Source organism: Argentina silus (assembly GCF_951799395.1).
Source record: "Argentina silus genome assembly, chromosome: 1".
Taxonomy (NCBI): Eukaryota; Metazoa; Chordata; class Actinopteri; order Argentiniformes; family Argentinidae; genus Argentina; species Argentina silus.
In genome coordinates this window covers 23,216,439-23,237,343 of record NC_139655.1, presented here as the reverse complement: position 1 = coordinate 23,237,343, position 20,905 = coordinate 23,216,439, and the positions used below count along the sequence as shown (strand labels likewise).

Sequence of the window (20,905 nt, the reverse complement as noted above, 5' to 3'; positions counted from 1 at the left end):
GAGTCCATAGGGGCTGAGTGTGTGTGTGTGTGTGTGTATGCGTGCATAAGTGCGTGAGAGAGCGTGTGTGCATGAGTGAATGTGTGCGATGCCAGCCAAGCCAGATATGACCGTTGCCAGAACACAGTAATCTCTGTGATGAAGGAGGGGAGGATAAAAAGCCATCAGATTTATTCCCATGACCGTCCTGAGGGAGCGGATTAGGGGACATTGACAGGCCAGGATTTCATTCCTCAAAGGAGGGCAATTAATCCTTGGCCAGAGCGGTTGAAAATGAGCACAGTGAACACACACACAACAAATACACCATATCATATGTATTTATAATCTCTGTTACACAGACCAGATTGTGTGTGTACTGATCATAGACATATTCACAGAAACACATTAAGGGTGTGATCACAAACACACTCTTAATCACAAACAGGGTTCAGGAGAGCATGTTCGCTGTAATCTCTACCACACAAACAATAACACACTGAATGTAATACTTACTGCAACCTCTCCCGCACGCACATATACGCACGCACACACCAACTCTGATTCATTACATCAAACAACATATACTGTTTGTACAGTGTGTACACGTACACACACACACACACCTCTGCGCCCCCGCTGTGTGTCCTGCTGGCCTGTGAGGCTTGGGGGTGGGCCTAATTAAAATTCTGGGGTGTCAGACGGCCTCTCAGAGCATGACACCCCAGCAGTCTGTCTCTCTGTCTGTCCCAGGCTCAGTACAAGGGGCTTCCTGCATCATTAGCACTGCTCTCTCCCACAGACAGACAGACAGACAGCTATTAAACCAGCCCCAATAAGGCTTTAATCCACACCCTGCTCCTCACTAGGCTTCATATTAGGTACATCTATCCTCTTCATCTCTCTCTCCCATACAAGGTGGACCATGGAGCTAGAGTGTAGACATTTGACAAGGGTGCTAAAATAAAATGGCGGCCCATCTGGGTAATTGACGGGTGTGTAAGAGTGCATTTTAATGTCCGAGGAGAAGGAGCTGACTGAGTCCTAGCAAACATGGAGTCTGACTGTGTGCTGTAGCCTAGGTAACCTTGAGGAGAGAGAGGAGGAGAACAGGGAGAGGAGGTAGATGGTAAAGCACTCACCCCATAATCAGGCTGTTGATGTAGTCGTTTCCATCCATATGGCCAAACTGGAAGTCTCTGGGAAGACAAAGCATAATGCATGCAGACAAATGAAACAAAACTTCACCACTCTACCAAGGCCTACAGTACACAAAGTGCCCCATCTCATACGCATGCATAACCCAACATGACACTAGACCCAGTTTTCTAGTGAGGAGACGAGAGGTGCCATCTCAACAACAGATGTCCTCCTACTCCTCTCCAAAGGCAGACAATAGCAAAATAACACTCCTGCTCTCGTTGTGCTCGCTGAAAGGAAATTGGCATCGCATTGTGCCTCTTCCGACTCCCTGAGCGCCCCGCTATCCCTCCAACTCTCCCTTTCGTTTTCTGTTTTCTCCTTCGGAAAAAACATTCTAGTGTGATCTATCTAAACGATAAGGCTGAAAAGGAATTCAATTTGTATCTCATTGTATTGTCCCTGTGTCAGAGCACGGTGCATTATGGGTAGGAGTGGGGGAAAGGGGAGTGCAGTGCAAGTCCCCAGAAACTGCCAGTCGTTTCCACCGAAAGACTGATTATGGTTGGGCCTGAACATATATATTACCTTCATATTGAATCATAGCCCCGGCATAGCACGTCTATCCCTTGGGTGCTAAACAATACTGCCTGTGCCAATATCAATGACAAGATTATGACGACACTCAACTGTATTAAACTCAGATCCAATCTAATATTCTTCAGGTTAGTCTGATGCTCTGTCTGATGTGATAATATTGGACCAGAGACTGAATGTTTCGAAATGGAGGGCCTGGTTGCTTTTCCTAAACTAAGATACTTGGATAAAAGTGAGTCATTACTCTTAGCCAAGAGGAAGAAGGTAAGTTGATCTGTATGTGTGTGTGCAAAAAACAATGCATACAAAATGTATCGTTCTTGTGCCATTCACAATTCATTTGGGGGGAGGGGGGGCATAGCCTATAGCTATTACACTGCTGCAATAACGCAATGAATGAAATGAGGGCCTCATCCTGATGGAAGAGTAAGTCTAGCTATGCCTCATCCCCTCTCATTTTTAATGGCTCATGACACTGCCTGCTGATGATCTTAAAAGGTAATAGTAGAAGTTACACAGTAGAAGTCAGACATCTGAATGAAGGAGATATGCGTCATGAGACCTACTACTCCAAACTCCGCAGTTGACTAGTAATGCCTTTGTGGGTCTCCTAAAAATGAAATGTTAGTTAAATTCTGAATGTCAGCCTTCTAAAATAGCCTATACATAACACTTTTGGGAAAGGGGAAAGCAGAGGGTTGAGGAGGCGATTATCTACTTCAGAAACACAGCTCTTAAAATGCGCCATAAAATTGCATTTTCTCCTGTTTTAAAATGGCCAAAATCTTAAAATCGGCAAAGAAATCTCCGTCGATAGATTCGGTCGATCGTGATCCCCAATGTAATCTTCCAGTCACCCAACCCTAATCTATAAGAAACATTGAGGTTTTTCTTTCAATATTTGTATCTGCCATTAGTGCTTAAGCCTACAATTAGTTTAGGGACCAACTGTACGCATGAAAAATATACACCAATCGCCAAATGCTTTTGGGAACTTGTACAGAAAATGTTAATGATGCACTGAAAAAAAAAAAAAAAAAAAAAGGACAGTGTGTAAGGGAACTGTAGGCTACAGCACATTTTCTATATTTGTGACTTGGGGGTCGGGTCAGAATTTCACTATAATTGGCCAGTTGCAGACAGGCTATTAGCGATTACAGGTAGCTGCGGGTGAGCAAACAGCTGACCCGTGCATCACTTGTGTGCAAGGCTGGATTATGGACTGGGCCAGTGCCCCGGGGCCTCGGACTGCCAGGGGGCCTCTAAGCTCCAGGTGGCCCAAGACTTGCAAAGGAAGTTAAACGTCAGGGGCCTCAGTGTGCACAGCGCAAGCTGACCACTAGGCCCCATGGTGTTTAAAACGTAAGCTGACCACTAGGGCCCCTGGGCCTCTCAGTGCTTATAGTGTGAGGGCTCCCAGGCCCCTTGGCGTTTAAAGAGTGTGCTGACCACAAGGGCCCCTAGGTCCCTGGGGCTTAAACGTGATCTGACCACTAGGGCCCCTGGGCCCAGGGCACCTACAGTTTGAGGTTCCCTGGACTCCTCAGCGCCTAAAGCATGAGCTGACCGCTAGGGCCCCCGGGCCCCGCAGCGCTTACAATATGGTGCTTAAAGCGTGAGCTGACCACTAGGGCCGCCGAGCCCCTGGGTGCTTACAGTGTGAATTGACCACTAGGACCCCCAGGCCTCTCAGTGCATACATCGAGCGTAACACCTGGGCCCCTTGGTACATACAGTACATGCTTAAAACGAGAGCCTCTCGGAGAGTACAGTGCTTCTGTACAACTGAGCCACTGGTTGGCACACTACAATATGCTGTGACATGACACAATATTCACCAACAAGTCAGTTAATTCTAAATAACAGAACAGTTTGAAGGCCATCATATTATGGCAAGCCGTTCGTTATTTGACTTACCGTAACTAGCTATGCCTTTATTTTAGCTAGCTGCCCTTTTTCCTTAGCTAGCTGCCATATGATTCAGCTTGTTAACAGAAATTATTTAGCTAGCTGCCATTTTTGCCAGCTAGCTGCCCTTACAACCATATTAGCTGCACTAATAAGCCACCTAGTTAACTAGCTATTGGCCTAAAACTCAGTTGTCTAACTAGTTAGGTGGCATTCGTTTGCGGGTCGTCTGTGTGAAAGGGGCATAAGATAAAAAGGTAGCTAGCTACAGTGGGTTGAATAAATGTTAAAACAGCATGCCATAGTCATGATGCTTAAATCAAAGCTACTAGCTAGCTAACTATTAGTGCTATTAGTTTAAAACTACTATTAGTTCAAAACATGGGATGCTGTGGCCGTGGGAATAAAAATGCAATTGAGAGCTTATTAGCTAGCGGTTTTGTGAAACGTTAAAAAAATATGCCAAAATCTATATTTTTTCATACACTAACGCATATATAAGAGACCCAATCCATACTTAAAAGGTTAAGGAAAACCCCATTCATTTTTTCCATAGACCGTCTGTTTTAGATCCATGGAAGTAGATAATGCTAACGTTGACATAAATTGTCGAATGGTCTTTTTTTCCCCCTCCCCATCGATGGGGTGTAGCCTATGTGCATAGTCCTCCAAGTCATTTCACTGACTTATCAGAAACCTTTGTTGGTTGTTCAGCCAATGGGAAAAAAAAAAAATCTTTTGACTTTCAAGCAACATAATTCTCTCTGTGTCAGGCAGGTACAGTTGGAAGTTTACATACACCTTAGCCAAATACATTTAAACTCAGTTTCTCACAATTCCTGACATTTAATCCTAGTAACCATTCCCTGTCTTAGGTCAGTTAGGATCCCTACTATATTTTAAGAATGTGAAATGTCAGAATAATAGTAGAGAGAATTATTTATTTCAGCTTTTATTTCTTTCATCATATTCCCAGTAAGTCAGAAGTTTACATACACTTAGTTAGTATTTGGTAGCATTGCCTTTAAATTGTTTAACTTGGGTCAAACATTTTGGGTAACCTTCCACAAGCTTCCCACAATAAGTTGGTGGAATGTTGGCCCATTCCTCCTGACAGAACTTGGGTAACTGAGTCAGATTTTAGGCCTACTTGCTCGCATATGGTTTTTCAGTTCTGCCCACAAATTTTCTGGAGGATTGAGGTCAGGGCTTTGTGATGGCCACTCCAATACCTTGACTTTGTTGTCCTTAAGCCATTTTGCCACAAATTTGGAAATAAGCTTGGGGTCATTGTCCATTTGGAAGACCCATTTGCGACAAAGCTTTAACTTTCCTGCTTCAATATATCCACATAATTTTCCTTCCTCATGATGTCATCTATTTTGTGAAGTGAACCAGTCCCTCCTGCAGCAAAGCACCCCCACAACATGATGCTGCCACCCCCGTGCTTCACGGTTGGGATGGTGCTCTTCGGCTTGCAATCCTCCCCCTTTTTCCTCCAAACATAAAGATGGTCATTATGGCCAAACAGTAACATTTTTGTTTCATCTGACCAGAGGACATTTCTCCAAAAAGTAAGATCTTTGTCCCCATGTGCAGTAGCAAACCGTAGTCTGACTTTTTCATGGCGGTTTTTGGGCAGTGGCTTCTTCCTTGCTGAGTGGCCTTTCAGGTTGTCGATATAGGACTAGTTTTTACTGTGGATATAGATACTTTTGTACCTGTTTCCTCCAGCATCTTCACAAGGTCCTTTGTTGTTGTTCTGGGATTGATTTGCACTTTTTGCGCCAAAGTACATTAATCTCTAGGAGACAGAACACGTCTCCTTCCTGAGCGGTATGACGGCTGCGTGGTCCCATGGTGTTTATACTTGCGTACTATTGTTTGTACAGATGAACGTGGTACCTGTAGGCGTTTGGAAATTGCTCCCAAGGATGAACCAGACTTGTGGAGGTCCACAATTTTCTTTCTGAGGTCTTGGCTGATTTCTTTTGATTTTCCCATGATGTCAAGCAAAGAGGCACTGAGTTTGAAGGTAGGCCTTAAAATACATCTACAGGTACACCTCCAATTGACTCAAATGATGTCAATTGGCCTGTCAGAAGCTTCTAAAGCCATGACATCATTTTCTGGAATTTTTCAAGCTGTTTAAAGGCACAGTCAACTTAGTGTATGTAAACTTCTGACCCACTGGAATTGTGATATAGTGAATTATAAGTGAAATAATCCGTCTGTAAACAATTGTTGGAAAAATGACTTGTGTCATGCACAAAGTAGATGTCCTAACCGACTTGCCAAAACTATAGTTTGTTAACATGAAATCTGTGGAGTGGTTAAAAAATGAGTTTTAATGACTTCAACCTAACTGTATGTAAACTTCTGACCACAACTGTATATAAAGACATTTCTTGGTAAAGCCACAGCCTCATAGTTCTGAAATATGGACCACAAACGTTGGAAAAGTGGTGCTTCCAAAAGGAAAGCCAAAAAAGAAAAGGAGGCAAGAGAGGCAGTTGTGCTTCAAAGTGTTCCACTCATTGCCAACTTCTTTCAAAAACCCTCTGATAGTAATAATGATGACAGCAGCACTATTGTCAGCTGTGAGGAAGGAAGTAGCAATAGTTCAGTTTCCAGTAATGTTGTCACTCCCCCAGAGCCATCCTTTGAAGGTGAACCGTCAACAGCTAATGGTATACAAGAACCATCATTTCCACCTCAGGAGCAGTTGGACAGTTCACAAGAATCAATATCAGCAACAAAGCCATTCCTGGCACTATGAGGTCACTGACCCTGCATTATGGCAAAGCACTTCCAGTGACATTGTTAAGTCAGTGCTTATTGAAAGAGGAGCAGTCCCCTTCCAAAACCACAGCGAAAAATACCCAGGTTCAGTCCGAGAGAGCGCTTGGTGGAAAGACTTTAAGTTTCAACAATGAACTTCTGAACTGTATATTGCCAAATGGGCAGAAGGTTTCTAGACAGTGGCTACTGTACTCTCCCTCAACAGGTTGTGTGTATTGTTTTGCATGCAAACTGTTCTCTAGCAAGCTCGGTGGCTTTAGTCAGGGGTTTAGTGACTGGAAGCACTCTGAAAGAATAGGGGAACACGAAAAGAGTTTTGACTTGCCTTGCAGCAGCGGACAAAGGGCAGTGCTATAGATGCAGATCTCATGCAGCAACTTGATGGGGAATGTAAATACTGGAGGGACATTTTGAAAAGAGTTGTAGCAGTGATCAAGTTATTGGGTGAAATAGGACTTGCGTTTAGGGGAGATGATGAACGGTTTGGGTCAACCCATAACAGTAATTTCCTTGGCATCCTAGAATTGCTTTCACAATTTGACCCATTCTTAGCTCAACATATTAAAAAGTTTGTCAGAAAAGGAAGAGGCACAGTGTCCTATTTGATAGAGAATATGTGAGGAACTCATTGAGCTAATGGGTTAGAAAACTCGCCAAACAATAGCAGCTGAGATTCAGGATGCCAAATATTTTTCAGTAATTGTTGACTCCACCCCAGACCTGTCATGTGGACCAGTTGACGTTCGTATTCCAGTTTGTTAACAGCAACGGGAATGTGGTGGCACGATTCCTGGGCTTTGAGCCAATTGAGAGCCACACTGGTAAAAATTTAGCAGACTGTGTGACTTTGATGGTGGAGGGCCTTGGGTTGGACCTCTCAAACTGTAGAGGTCAGTCATATGACAATGCAAGCAACATGTCAGGAAAATATAATGGGCTACAGGCCCACCTGAAACAAAAAAAACAGTGATAGAGTATGTCCCTTGCACAGCGCATTCAGTTAACTTAGTTGGTGTTAACACCTTAGACGGCAGTAGCCCAGAGGCTGACAAGTTTTTTTAACATGTTGCAGTCACTGTACATATTTTGCTCTTCATCCACACACAGATGGGGGAAAGTCTTTCGGAAGACAGGTGTCAGACTGACATTAAAATTGCTGTCCAGTACTCGGTGGAGTGCTCGGGCAAAGTCAACCAAGGCACTGTGGAGAAATTACACCCACATTAGAGAGGCCTTCGGTGGTATGTGCAATGAAGATAATGAAAAAAGAGATACTCGAATTGAGGCCGCTGGACTACGTGCTAAATTGGACACCTTAGAGATGGTGTTCATGGCACATTTCTGGGACATCATACTTGACCGGTTACACGCTACAAGCATGCACCTATAGAAAAGTGACATTGACATCTCTGTAGCAGCACAGCTTTTGTCTACATTGAGGGATTTTGTGGCGGGACAGCGAGACCAGTTTGAGGCTTTTGAAAGGGCAATGTGTGTGACAGGTGTCTCTCAGTCATATAAGCAAGATCTTTAGCAAAAGAGGAAACGCAAAACATTTGCAGATGAGAGCTCACAGCCAGGTGTGAAACTTGAGGGGAGGGAGAAGTTCAAAGTAGAAACATTTTATGTGGTCATTGATAAGCTAGTGGCATGCCTTGAACATCGCTTGGACACTTACAAGCGTTTCATCCAATTCAAGTCTTTCATGTTTGACTCTGAGGATGAGAAGTGCCCAACTAAATTGCTTGAGACGTTGCAGGCACTTAATCGACAATCAGTGTTCCCCAATGTGTTCTAACTTTGCCCGTGACAAACTGCCAGGGTGAGCGGACATTTTCCCTTTTAGGCAGAATAAAAAATGAGCTGCGGAGTAGCATGTGCCAAACACATCTCAGCTCATTGTCACTTATGTCAATAGAGTCAGACCGCTAGATTTTGACGATCTAGTGGATGATTTTGTGAGGAGGAAAACAAGAAAGACACCAATATAGGAAAGCGGGGGCGGGGGGGGGCCCAGGGGCCTCACAGGAACATGATCCGGCCCTGCGTGTGTGTGTGTGTGTGCGTGAAGGAGGAGAATGTATGTTTGTGGTGCGTGCGTCTATGCATGTCAGTACATCATAGCCATTACAGAAGCTCTTCCTACTCAACCACACCAACATTCCACGCCTCCTGTTCCCCCTCGTCTTCACCTCCTTCCCACTCCTACGCTCCCTGGTGTGGAACAACGTAGTACCACCAACACACACTCACATATCCCCAAACCTTAGCGCACACACGTACACACACACACACTGATGCAGACGTGTGCACACATGTACTTACACACACACACCTCCTTGGGTAGTCTCATCACTCAGAGATTGCATTTCTCGCTCTGTCACACTGTTGTGGATGGAGGGTGAGCTGAATGCCACACTATTCATTACCGCCTCAAAAAACCCACTCCCTCATTCAAATGACATTCATCAGCAATGCCAGTCAGCTGATTCCGCCAGTGCCATCCACAGGGGGCGACAATGAGGGGGTGTGACGTAATTGCAACTACCGTTTAGGTGTGTCAAAACACAGTGGGCCTCTCTAATCTCGGTAAGCATCTCTGCAGAGAGTCTGACTTCAAACACGAGCCGAGATAGCATAGCAGATAGTCTTATTGATGATAGAGTGATACAATGTAATTCAATCAGATCTAATGGGACTGCATGGAGAGAGAGGGGGGGAAAACGAGAGACTTTGATCATGTTGACTGAGATAATACCTCCTAATTTAGCTACAGGCCCAGTGCTGATGATTCTACTAGTAAACCAAATAATGTGGAAAGCACATGCCTGATGTTGTAAGGCATTGTCTCATGTCAGATAGTGCGACTCCGTCTGCACTGATCCATTGCCTATCTTGCAAACGCTCATGGGATAGATCAAAAGTAGCCAAGTAAAATGTGCTGTCATATTACTACACGTTGCCTTGGTTACAATGTGTAGACTACTTGTAACTGAAACAATACATCTGTTAATTATTTTTCATGTTTTTGTCCAGCAAATGTCTTAGTTACATGACCACGAAACTAGCAAAGGACTTTGCTAGTTGAAGGTGCAGCCCTTATTTCGTTTGGAAATACATGAAAACTAGCATAGATTGTTCAGTGAGCCAGCCAGCTAAGCAAAAATTAATTTCACATGAAACAAAACAGTGCTTTATCTGCAGCTGTGCAAACTTAACTATGCATATAAATTATTCTAAAAGAAACTCACAATGCATATCGAGTTTTCATGGGAGGGCACATGAATCTCACAAATTAGGATCAATTTTATCGCAGATGCTTTCTTATCTGAAGATTGGTTCAGAAAGTAAGAGTTAATTTCTCAATGACAGAAAGTGGATGAAGCACACAGAACACCTCCTGCAGATCTCCACACTGGTGATGGCGCAACAGGCATTCTGACCAGAGGATTGAGGGGCATGGGTTAATACAAATGACTCCAACTGAGCATTGATTGACAGCTCTGAAAGCACACCTATTTTTAGAAGATCTGACATTTTGCATAATTACCTCCCTACCGATTCTGGGTGAAACCAGACGTGCTCCTCTACTAAGCATAGATGATGAGTAAGCCTATGCAAACAATGTTCCCTTCAATGTGTGTTTCCTTATGAGTGTGAATATGTGTACGTCTCAGACAGTCGACCTCTGCAAAACATCCATACCTGTTAAAATGTTCTCTGTATTCCTTCGCCACCTTCTGAATCAGAGCCTTCAATCTAAGTGACAAATGAGAAGACAGTAAAGTACCACACATTCACAAGTTCAAGCCTGGCTTACTTTTGACTCTTTTGTACATGCATAAGTAATTTGTGGGAGAGAGAGATCCAAACAATAAAAAAGCTCCAGCTTATTTGAGTTGAGAGAAAGAAAAAAAAAAGAAAAAAGAAAAAAAGCTTGTTTTTTTAAAATGCCACCACAGTGGTTTCCATGGGAGCGGGTGGCAGCCATGCGTTTGTAATTTGTTCCAGGAGCAGGGCTTTAATTTCACCACACTTCTTTGTACCTGCCACTCTCCTCTGTTGAGTCCTTCTCGTCGATGACTGCAATCGCCACCAATTTGCCTGCAGTGGCAGAAGAGGGATTACAAATCACAGTCATGCACAGAGGAAGGGAAAACAATGGCAGAGGAGAGAGATAAAAGGACCTTTGGGGAAGAAGAGAGATCACCTCTCAAAAGAAGAAAGTAAAGGGAAGGAACAGAGGCTTTTTTCCATTCGTCATTTCAAACACTTTGGTAGGTTTGGCTCTCATATGGTTGTCTCAAAGAGCAAGTTGTCACTCAGTGGTTTAGGCTATTTTGGTTGCAGTAGAGAACACAGGCCCATAATGTGACAATTGGACTTATATAGAAACAACTGCTATTCAACTTAGAAGGAGAATACTCTACAGGCTTGAAGTGAGTTGAGACAGAATCCCTTCCGTAGTGAAGAGACTACCAGTCTGCCCCCTAGTGGTGCCCAATGAACCATTTCTATTTCATGGACTTGGATGAAGCCATGTACAATGTCACATAAGACTACCAGTAAGAATCTTGGAAGCCATTCTAGAGGTCAGCCAGGGCTGTACTTCATGCTGTTAGGTTGGTGAAGTGTACTGTACAGCATATACCGCACCTGTCTCTCCCAGCTCGTACAGGGTGAAGCCATCGATCTGCAGGTATCCTTGGAAGCGCTCCTTGTTAACCCAGGAAGACAAGCTGCCGTCCTCGTACTCTGAAAGAAAATAACATGGAAGAAACTCACATGTATCGATAATCTATAGACAATGATCATGCTGAGAAGTGGATAGATGGAGTATTGATGCATGGTTAGTAACGAGAAGGTCAGGTTATTTAATCCCTGTTGCTTTCTATGGGATACATAAAGTATAGTACAAGACCACACACTGAGGTCTGCTAAGAGAGAGGTCATTTAAGGATGTTCTGCTGGACCGCTGGACCTGTGTTTTGACAGAGAGTGGTCAGAGAGGATATTCCAGAGCTGAAAGAGAGACTATTCCCAGGATATGTACTGTGCGTCAAAGCTGCGGGTGAACCTGGCCACAGACATTTGGAGGATATGGTCAAAACCGACAGTTCTTAAACATGAATGATGACCCATTTGTGTTACACAAGGATTCTGTGTGAACCACAGTGAACCAAAGTGACCATGTTAGGAACAGTGTGAAAATGTTCTTTTTGTTCCAATGTAGCTTACTGCACCTTGTGATATACTGTAGGTTTTAACTAGCAGTATTTCAGTCTCTGACATCTGAAATAATACCCCAATGACCTCATTAGCCAAACATCTCTCCTATGAGAGGAAAACCAGACAGCTGAATGACTCAGAACTAAAACATGTGGTTCACATTCAGGAAACGGTCTTGAAAACCTTTTTTCAATTTCTCAATGCATGCACAACTCCCCAGATGCATTAAAAAGACCAATAATAAATTGTAGAATTCAACACTATATCCTGAGTGTGTGAACTTGTTTTGTTTTTACTGTACACTGACATCTGGAGCAGACGTGCAAGTGGAAAATACCCTCTCCATTTTGACACGTGCATGCACGCACACACACACCCCTCAATGTCTCCTAACTACTATGAGAGCAGGGAAGTGGAGGCAGGTTGCCTAAACAACTTTCCCAGGGTTAAAAACAGAGGCACGAATGGTCGGGCACAGGATTAAATAATTACAATTATTAAATAATTATAAATAATCAAATATACAAGATTCCATTACGAAATGTTAATAACTAACACATTTGGTAAAGTTGTCTGGCTTTAAAGAATACAAATACTAAAGATGTTAATACATCTATAACAAGCTAGAGTTCCCTCAGGAGATATACCTTGGTACCTGTAATACACGTATAGATCATCAAGGTCAATGCTAATACAAACTAACCTACTGCAGTGAAAGCTATGCTAGCGTGTAGCATACACATCGCTGCAGAAACACTCCTTGTTAAAATGTCGAGTCAGTCAAACATCTGGACAGACATTCCAGAAAGTTCTCTCCACAGACGTTCAAGCCTTTATAGACAGCAGGCAAGAGGCTTGAGTTTCTTCTCCTCTCCCTCTGTAGCAGTGGAAAGAGAGAGAGGGAGAGGTGAGAGGGAAGCGAAGACCTCATGCTGGGAGACACAGCCTGAAGAGCCTGACTAGCTCCTGGACTTCCTTCACCTTTAAACAAATTAGAGCTGGCCTCGTCCTGCCTCTAGCCCTGCTATATCCATACAGTCCCCAACAGGAAGAACGAGGGAGGGGGGTGAAGGAATAGAGGGATGGATGGAGGGATGGATGGAGGGATGGAGAAAAGCAGATGCAGGGAGGAGGAGAGCAAAAGAGAGACTGGTATCTTAGTAGGAAAGGGAGAGGCAGATCTGACATATGCCTGCTAAGGAAGGTTAATGGTATATTAGCCCTGTGAGACAATGGACACTGTTGGAGAGAGGGAGAGAGAGTGTTTAGGAAACTATTCAGCCCATATTCTCTGACATTTGCGAACACATTTTCCCTCGCTTCTGCTGGCTGATATCATAAACCATACCACACAACTGGCAACAAAACCATAGACCACTGAATGTCTTACACATACAGCCGAGCAAGAAATTACCAAGATGACCTCATGGCAATTATGATATATGTGTGTTGTATTAACAAGGATGAGATGAAAAAGAGACATAGAGAAGCACTTAGGGAGAGGGAGTTAGCTCAGATAAGTCCAAATAACGAGCAAACTAATGATCTCACCGTCTCGTTGGGAGTCTGTCTGTTCTGCTTCTATTCTATTTCAGTGTTCATTATAGCACTGTTGGGACTCACGATTCAGTCCATTAGCTTGCACTGCACAGGCACCGAGTTTGCTTATGTAAGAAATAGAAATACCAACACTAGGAGTCTCACAAAACTATCCTGTATAGGTTAGGTCGACACATGTTCTCCAGTCTGTAACATTGTCAAATTATAGTCCCAACTTTGTCAAACTTCAAAAACCTGAGCACTTAGGCGGTTAAAAAATGTATGAAGCACTGGACTTGTAATCCAGGAGGAATTCTCCAAAATGGACCGGGGCTGTTTGCTCTGTGCAGCAAACCGATCAGAGCTCGACAGCATTATGTCAAATAACGTTTACACAAAGTGGGGGCTGCGGTATTTGGATAGAGTGCCGCTTTGCTGGCATCCATTCTTTAAACATGGCCAGCTAAAACTGCAGTAGGAGAATACTGAAGCGGTGTTCTGAGTTCTGAGTGTGTTTGTCCACACATTGGCAAATACACAGAAAAGTACATATAGATGATGCAAACAAACTTAATCATGACCCACATGCCACCATCTATTCATCATTCATCATTCAACCCAACTGCAGGGAACAGTAAATGGCGGTGTGGTCTCATATCTGAAGTACCTGGTAGTCATGAAATATAAATTAGCTTCATTCATTATGAAGGTCAATGTAAATGTTTACCAGAAGTGGCCTGATAAAAGAGCCAATAAGTTTGCCTATGGTGGGGAGATATCAACACATGCAAAGACAAGAGTGTCATGGAGCACTACAGAGACACTTGACACTTTGTCTAACAACAAAGTATCTCTCTCTACTGTACATCCTCAGGGCTAACATTATTTCAGTGGATGTTCTGCAAGACTATTCCTCTGTCCGACACAGAGTGAAGTACAAACGTCAGGAAATACAGCAGGGAATAATGCTGAGGACTCAGAGGTAAAATACTTATCAAACAGAGAACTTATCAAACAGAGAAGGCATTGTTTTGAAAAAAATACTACTTGATACTGACTAGAGCATTTATCTTTGCAACTGAAGTACTGCATGTATGGTTCTGACACTTATCAGTGAAAAAGTAAAAAAAAACTGAATATATTCCTACAGTTGTTTTTGAGGTGACAGCTTTTCTCGCAATGAAAAATATGTTCATCTGCCCCAACCCACTCATGTATTTCAGGGGAAAGCCAGAATCCATCGTATGAGGGGAAGATCCAATCATGTCATCTTGCTCTGCTTGCTAGCTCGGTACATCCTTAACTAGCCAATCTGCAGGTAACCATGGAGATGTTAGCCGAACAGAACATCCTTCGTATCAGGGTCCTGGAGGACTCAATGGAGTGTGGCATGTTTGTGGTGAACATCATCTGCGGAGACCCGCTCCTGGTGAGCTTCTGGGGGCAAAAGCCCCCCTTCTGTAACTGCGAGGTGGAACAGATAGATGCGCTTTGGCAGGCTGGGCCAAGCCATGGGATGAATTTTGTTCTGAGGGCCCTGAATCGTGCACCAAACCTCCCGAACATCCACTACTGGAGCCCCTTTGTGGTGGCCCTGTGCCTGGACGCCCTTCCCTTCCGTTTCCGCCTCCCCCAAGAGGTGCTCAGTGGTGGTATACAGGAAGTGATGCAAGAGTGCGGCGAGCTCATGCTTCTACGCTCAGGTGGTTCTGTCTGAACTGGAATAGTACCAGTGTAAAATGGCGCCTTCCAATACGAGAATTAACAAGCAATTCTTCAGTTTGAGTGACTAAGCTACCGTGACTAAGACATGGCCATGTCAGACACAGATGTAGGCCTTAGTACGGCCCTGCCCTGGTTTTCTCTGGACTGTGGTTTGGTCTCCCTTGACCTCACATATAATGTTTGCATGCATCTATGCTGAGGGGTTCTGAACTGGAATAGTACCAGCGTAAAATGGCGCCTTTCAATTTGTGAAATAACAGAGCATTCTTCAATTTGACTGACTAAGCTGCTGTGACTAAGACATGGCCATGTCAAACACAGATGAATGCACGGCCCTGCCCTGGTTTCCTTGGACTGCACTGCAGTGTGGTCTGGTCTCCCACACCCACATCCAGTCCCATCTACTCATCCATCCATCTAGCCTTTTCCTGCCTGCCTGCCTGCCTGTCTGTGTCGGCCTAGCCCAGAGACTAACCACCAGGACATCACTTTGCCTGGCCACAGAGACAATAGTGGGCAGAGCCTGGACAGCTTTATGATGAGGGAGTCACATCATAACTCTACTGTGTGGTGAATCAGATAAAAGAACAGACGCTCAGAGCTCAAAACTGGGAGAACAAAGCTTGTAGGGAAAAAAGGCTGAGGGAGGGGAGCAGGGGGAGTACTAAATGGCACCCTTTTCTTGCCCAAATTAGACTGACCTCTTTCTCATGGAAAAAAAACTAGTCATTTCAAAACACTTCATGACATGCCAAAAAAAGGGGGGGAGAAAGGCAGAAGAAAACCCAATACTCACCATCGTAGGTGAAGTAGGCTCCGTCCTTGAAGACTACCACTGAGGGAAGCTCTGCCAAAGTCACTGACTGGGCGAAAACACATCAAATACATAATTCAGATCGACTTCCATAAATCATCCCTTACTTGCTTAATTTATGTGCACCTGAGCCATAAGGGACAGCTCTCAGTTGGCAGCAGGCCATGCAAGCTAGCTGTGGACCTCATGCCGAGTAATATTGCAAATATGCTGCATGCTGGTAAGCTTTACTGTCTGTGTTGCATTTACTACAATTACTACATTCTGTGTGCAGAATGTCACTTCTAGAGTCTCGACTTTTACTTGGTCATACCTTGAGATTTACTACAAAACATATAATGGAGTATTTGAATGGAAGTCTAATTTTGTGCAAAAAACGATCGATCGTCACAATGAATTTCACCCAGGAAAAGAGAGTGAGATTGAAATTTGTGTGGTTTTGATATAAAATTGCTTCCCTGACATCTAATCAGAGAAAATGACCTTACCTCTGGCAAGACTTCTTCTGAAGCAGAGAAGAAATAGGTGTACACAATAAGCTCTGCCGCCACGTCAATATACTTCTCCTGCAATGAGAAACAAACACATCTTTCAGCTAGTTTTTTGGGAAGAATTGTCTCTTCGGTAACTTGTGCAGAACATTTGTCAAGGTTGTGTCTTTAACCGGTTTTATAAATGAGCCACACACTTCAATTAGAGTGCTTGGCAGCAGCAGCAGCATGAGATGGCTGCTTTATGATCCAATCAATAAACACAACCCAAGTGCTGTGACAGCTTCGGTGGCACTGATTAGACGTTGAGATAACGACATCTCATATCTACAGACATAGAGACATGATGGTGGAATGTATGTAGAATGACTCAGAGTGAACTTGACTCAACTACATGGCTCAGAATTTGACATACACATCAACAGAGGTAAAGCTAACTTCGTCTCATCCACACATTTTAAGAAAACAAATACATCTGACTTGACTGAATTCTTTCAAATGCAATTGAATTCACATTTGCATGCATCAAAGATATTCTAAGCTCCAAAGAAACATGAACGTCATTTGATTACACAAAGTGTACGTCATCAACGTCAACCCCATTAATTTTCTATGGTGTGTATGTGCCCCCCCTTGTTCTTAGCAGCTTTCATCGCCCCCGTCAGCCCAGAGCTTACAGAAGACTCTCAGCCTGAGGAGTGATGAGTGGCTGCTGACACATCAGCCATGTATGATTCATGAGGACTGAGGACTGTCTTAAAAGTCAACTAAGTGTTCACTGTGTGGCTTGAACTGTAGCTTACTGCCCATTATTTCAGCTTGGAGGATGTAAACCCCTAACAATTATTAATACAATGTATTACATTGTACTAACTTTAAGGGGGTTCATCTCGGATTGAATTAATAACAACACTTTTTTTGGTAAACAGCTGATGGATGGGGCTGGAGAAATGTAACCACTCTCAAATCCATAGGTGGAGTTATGGGTGGGTTACAGTTTTAACCAAGTTTTGAAGCTAGAGTGTTTGTTTACAAACAATGGAGTAAAACAAGCTTATATTTTGGGTAAGATGGTTGAACTATGCTCATGAGATGTATAAGTTATATTCTTCAAGTTATATTCTTATAGCCATTCTTCAATGGCTATATATCATTAATAAAACATGTAAAAAGGGATGCTAGATTGCCCCTTTAATATAGAGAAATGTGAAATGTAATGTGTGTCAATAAAGTAGACAGCAGTTTGGTCTAAACAACTTCACACACATATTGTCATGAGGAGCTTTTAAAACTACTATTAATAAATTTGCATTACCGCAGACTCCCCTAAACATTACCTACATACTTCGATTGTTAGCCCTATGCTTTTGAAGCTGTTACTTTGAAGCTGAGAAACTTTCAGAGTTCTTACCTTGAGTGGAGATTCCCCACCAACATAAACAAAGAGCACGTCATGACGCTTCATCATATGATCAAACATCTGCTTACTGGGAAGAGCTCGGACTGCCGGCCTGGAGAAGACAAGAGAGAGGCACACACATGCAACACAAACATCACAGAAAAAAATGACAGTTCTTGCATATATAATAGATAATGCATTTAGCATTAGTTATTTTCATATTGTTATATTGTAAAACACAGGACAGGCCAATGACTGTTTTCTCTGGCTGAACCCTGATGTGCATGTGATGTGTATGTATCTGGCACCATCTAGTGGATTTTCAGAAACCTACAGTCACTGCCTTAATTCACAGCCAGGTATTGACCCACAATTCAGTCATTCATGGGTCTAGTTATGTTTTCCCCAGGGCCCAGTATTTCAAAACATATCTGATCAGATTTTGGCAATCAGATTTCATTAAATTGTAGAATTGGGTATTTCAAAACAGAAAAATTATATTCTGATCATTCGGATAGGGATTCGGAAATCCAATTTGACCTTTAATCAAGATTGAATGTTGCTTTTTTTTGGGAGGGGGTTTAAACTCAAAAGGTAGTGATTAGGATAGTTTTGATGCTGAAAAACAGGATCATCTTGATCCCACTGGAAGGGTGGATTTTGAAGGTGAAAGTCACTATAACCATGTTTTAAAAATACCGGCTCAAAATCTGCCAAATCGATCTGATCCTGGATAGCAAAAAAGGGGATTACAGAATCATTCTGATCCAGATTAAAAGTTTTTAAATACTGGGCCCTGGAGGCAGAGGAGTGTCACAGACACTGGTCGTCAAAGTTCTGGTGTGACATTGAGAGCTTTCTCACTTTACGAGATGTTTGAATATTCAGTAAGAATCCTGCGACTTACCCTGCTACCCTGTTGGCAAATTCTATGATGTCATCCTTTGTCCTTGGTCCCTTGTAATTATAGGCCAGATCACCCTTTAGCCTGAGAGAAAGGAGGTGAGAGAGATATTCATTTATTTTAGGGTAATGATAAGAAAGTTAATTTAGGGTAGTGTGGGATAGAAGAATACATTTGCATAAGAGAACAACAAGACAGAGAAAACAACATTTCAGTGTTTGTATGTTCCCACATGCTGACAAAGCACTTTGCATCAGATTGAATTGGCTTGTCAGAGGAGGTTGTAATACTGTGAAAAACATGATGGAAATGCCAAAGATAAAAGGGGCAAAAAAAAAAGAAAAAAAAAATGCCAAAGCTAAAATCATCTGTTCTCTGTTTTCCTCCTGTAAGTAAGGCTCAAAGCCCTCCAACTCAAAAACAACCTGAGTCCGAACAGCAAGAGGTCTGGGGTCAATGTGTTTTCATCAGGAGAAGATCTCCTACATCCTGAGATCAAGACTTCCCTTCCATTTGCTCTGGGCTTTAGACCCTTTCCAATAAGTACAGGTGTGAAAACACAGATCCTATTCCCTACGTTGACATGGTCTACCATGATATACTGCCATTCTGACGACCCCTAGGACTAAGTAGAATTCATCAAGGAGTGTTCTCTAAGGTTACGGCAGTACACAAGGCTATTTTGATCTATTCTAATGAACGCTGCAGCAAATGAAGCTCTCAGTCTCAATCTTTTTCCCTCCAAGGATGTTTCCCAACAGTCCTCGAGAATATTTCATCACTCGCTTGGTTTAATGTGATATGGCCCCGCTGTGACCCTAGGAAGTTTAGAAAATGAGCTCACTGAAATAGAACCGTGCCTAATATGATGTTCTACAAAAGACCAGGAAAATAAATGTTTTTTGTTTCTAGTAAAAACATTAGAATGTGTCACCTTATTAGTCTAAAGTGGTCTGTGCCATGCTTTAATTTTGAACAAATAGCCTTATGCTAAACTGCAGAGGAACATTATGTAAGGGATAATGAGTGATGAGGTTAAGATGAGGCTCATAGGGAAATAATCCACGACGCGGAAGTGTCAAACAGCCCGAGGCGCAGCCTTCACACTTTTAATTGAGCTCTTAGCCAGCTACCTAGCTTCTAGCCAACCAGACATAATAAACGCAACAAGAGCCACTTGCAGACCAGACTGCATTGTTCGTCCGGCAACAATATACGAGTACCAGTTTTGATCACATTCCCCTTTTCCCCTAGTTGGACCTCGGTATACAACGCATCATGTTTAGGTTTGTGCGGTTTCCAGAGTTGGCTTTGTGACTTTGTTGTCAGTCACTTTGTGCTTCAATGTAGAGCACACTAACATTACTGCTACGGTTATCAAAAAATTATGCACACTCCAGAATGTCTCTTCAGCCAATCAGAATGTCATGATTAATCACTAAGTGTGGTATAACAAATATTAAATCATCATTTCTTAATACAATTAGACTATGTGTTAGCCTCAGGGTAAGTCTCAATAACACCTAAGTCCCCATGGGTAAGCCTAAGCCTCATTGTTAGGCTAGATGCTGATGAACCACAATGGAAGACTCAGTAGAGTTTAGTTAAGGAGTGTGATTATTGTGAAGTGAAAATAATAGGATTCCTTTTGTATTGGAAAACTACTACCGACACACTGCAATGCTCAATGTCAACGTACAAATACCAGTGTGATGAGATTGTGTCATAACTGTAGTTGTTGAAATCTATTAAGAACTGCCAAAAAGGACTTACAATTTGATTGTGGGGTATCCTCGTACTCCAAACTCTGAGGCCATACCTGTAAGAAATAACGGCAATATCTCAAGCAACAGCGTAAAATCTTTCATATTTAGGGACTTTTTAGAATCCAATCTATTTTCAGTTTTCACTCTTATCTAAGAAAACAAGAGGAGTTTGAATAATCCTTATGGAACAACAAGCACAGACTGGGTCCATTGCTGTTGAGGCACCACTACATGCTGACAACAGAAGCCGTGATCCTAAGTTTATTGGCCTGGTCTCCACTACACTTTCCAAGAATCCTCAGAATGCACATCCAGTAATCCCTGAAAGCTGTTGTCACCTGCTTATGGGTTCTAAATAGCCTTTTAGTTAATCCTAGACACCGTGTAAAGACAGTGACTGTCATGTAATCTAGCCCCTGGAACGTTAATCTGGTCTTGTATGATTAGCCAGAGTAAGAGGCTTGGGGTCAACATGAGAACAAGAGAAGAACAGATCCCATGAACTGCAGACTTAGGTTTTGACATTAGGAATACAGTATCTTCAACAGCTAGGTGAAACTGATACAAGCTTAATTGGATTTTATAGGATTTTATACAGAAAATAAGAGTTTT

General features: G+C 42.8%; 1 protein-coding gene across 1 annotated transcript in view; it reads right to left on the bottom strand.

Annotated features, from left to right (window-relative positions):
• The window catches only part of tmx3b (thioredoxin related transmembrane protein 3b), a gene marked incomplete at its 5' end in the record, with an annotated part of 34,849 nt that overhangs the window by 11,651 nt on the left and 2,293 nt on the right, over nt 1-20,905 (bottom strand). The window contains 9 exon segments of the mRNA XM_083674417.1: nt 1,122-1,178; nt 10,132-10,185; nt 10,473-10,530; nt 11,083-11,181; nt 15,716-15,782; nt 16,222-16,299; nt 17,636-17,735; nt 18,531-18,611; nt 20,301-20,346. Coding sequence (XP_083530543.1) covers nt 1,122-1,178; nt 10,132-10,185; nt 10,473-10,530; nt 11,083-11,181; nt 15,716-15,782; nt 16,222-16,299; nt 17,636-17,735; nt 18,531-18,611; nt 20,301-20,346 — 640 coding nt within the window.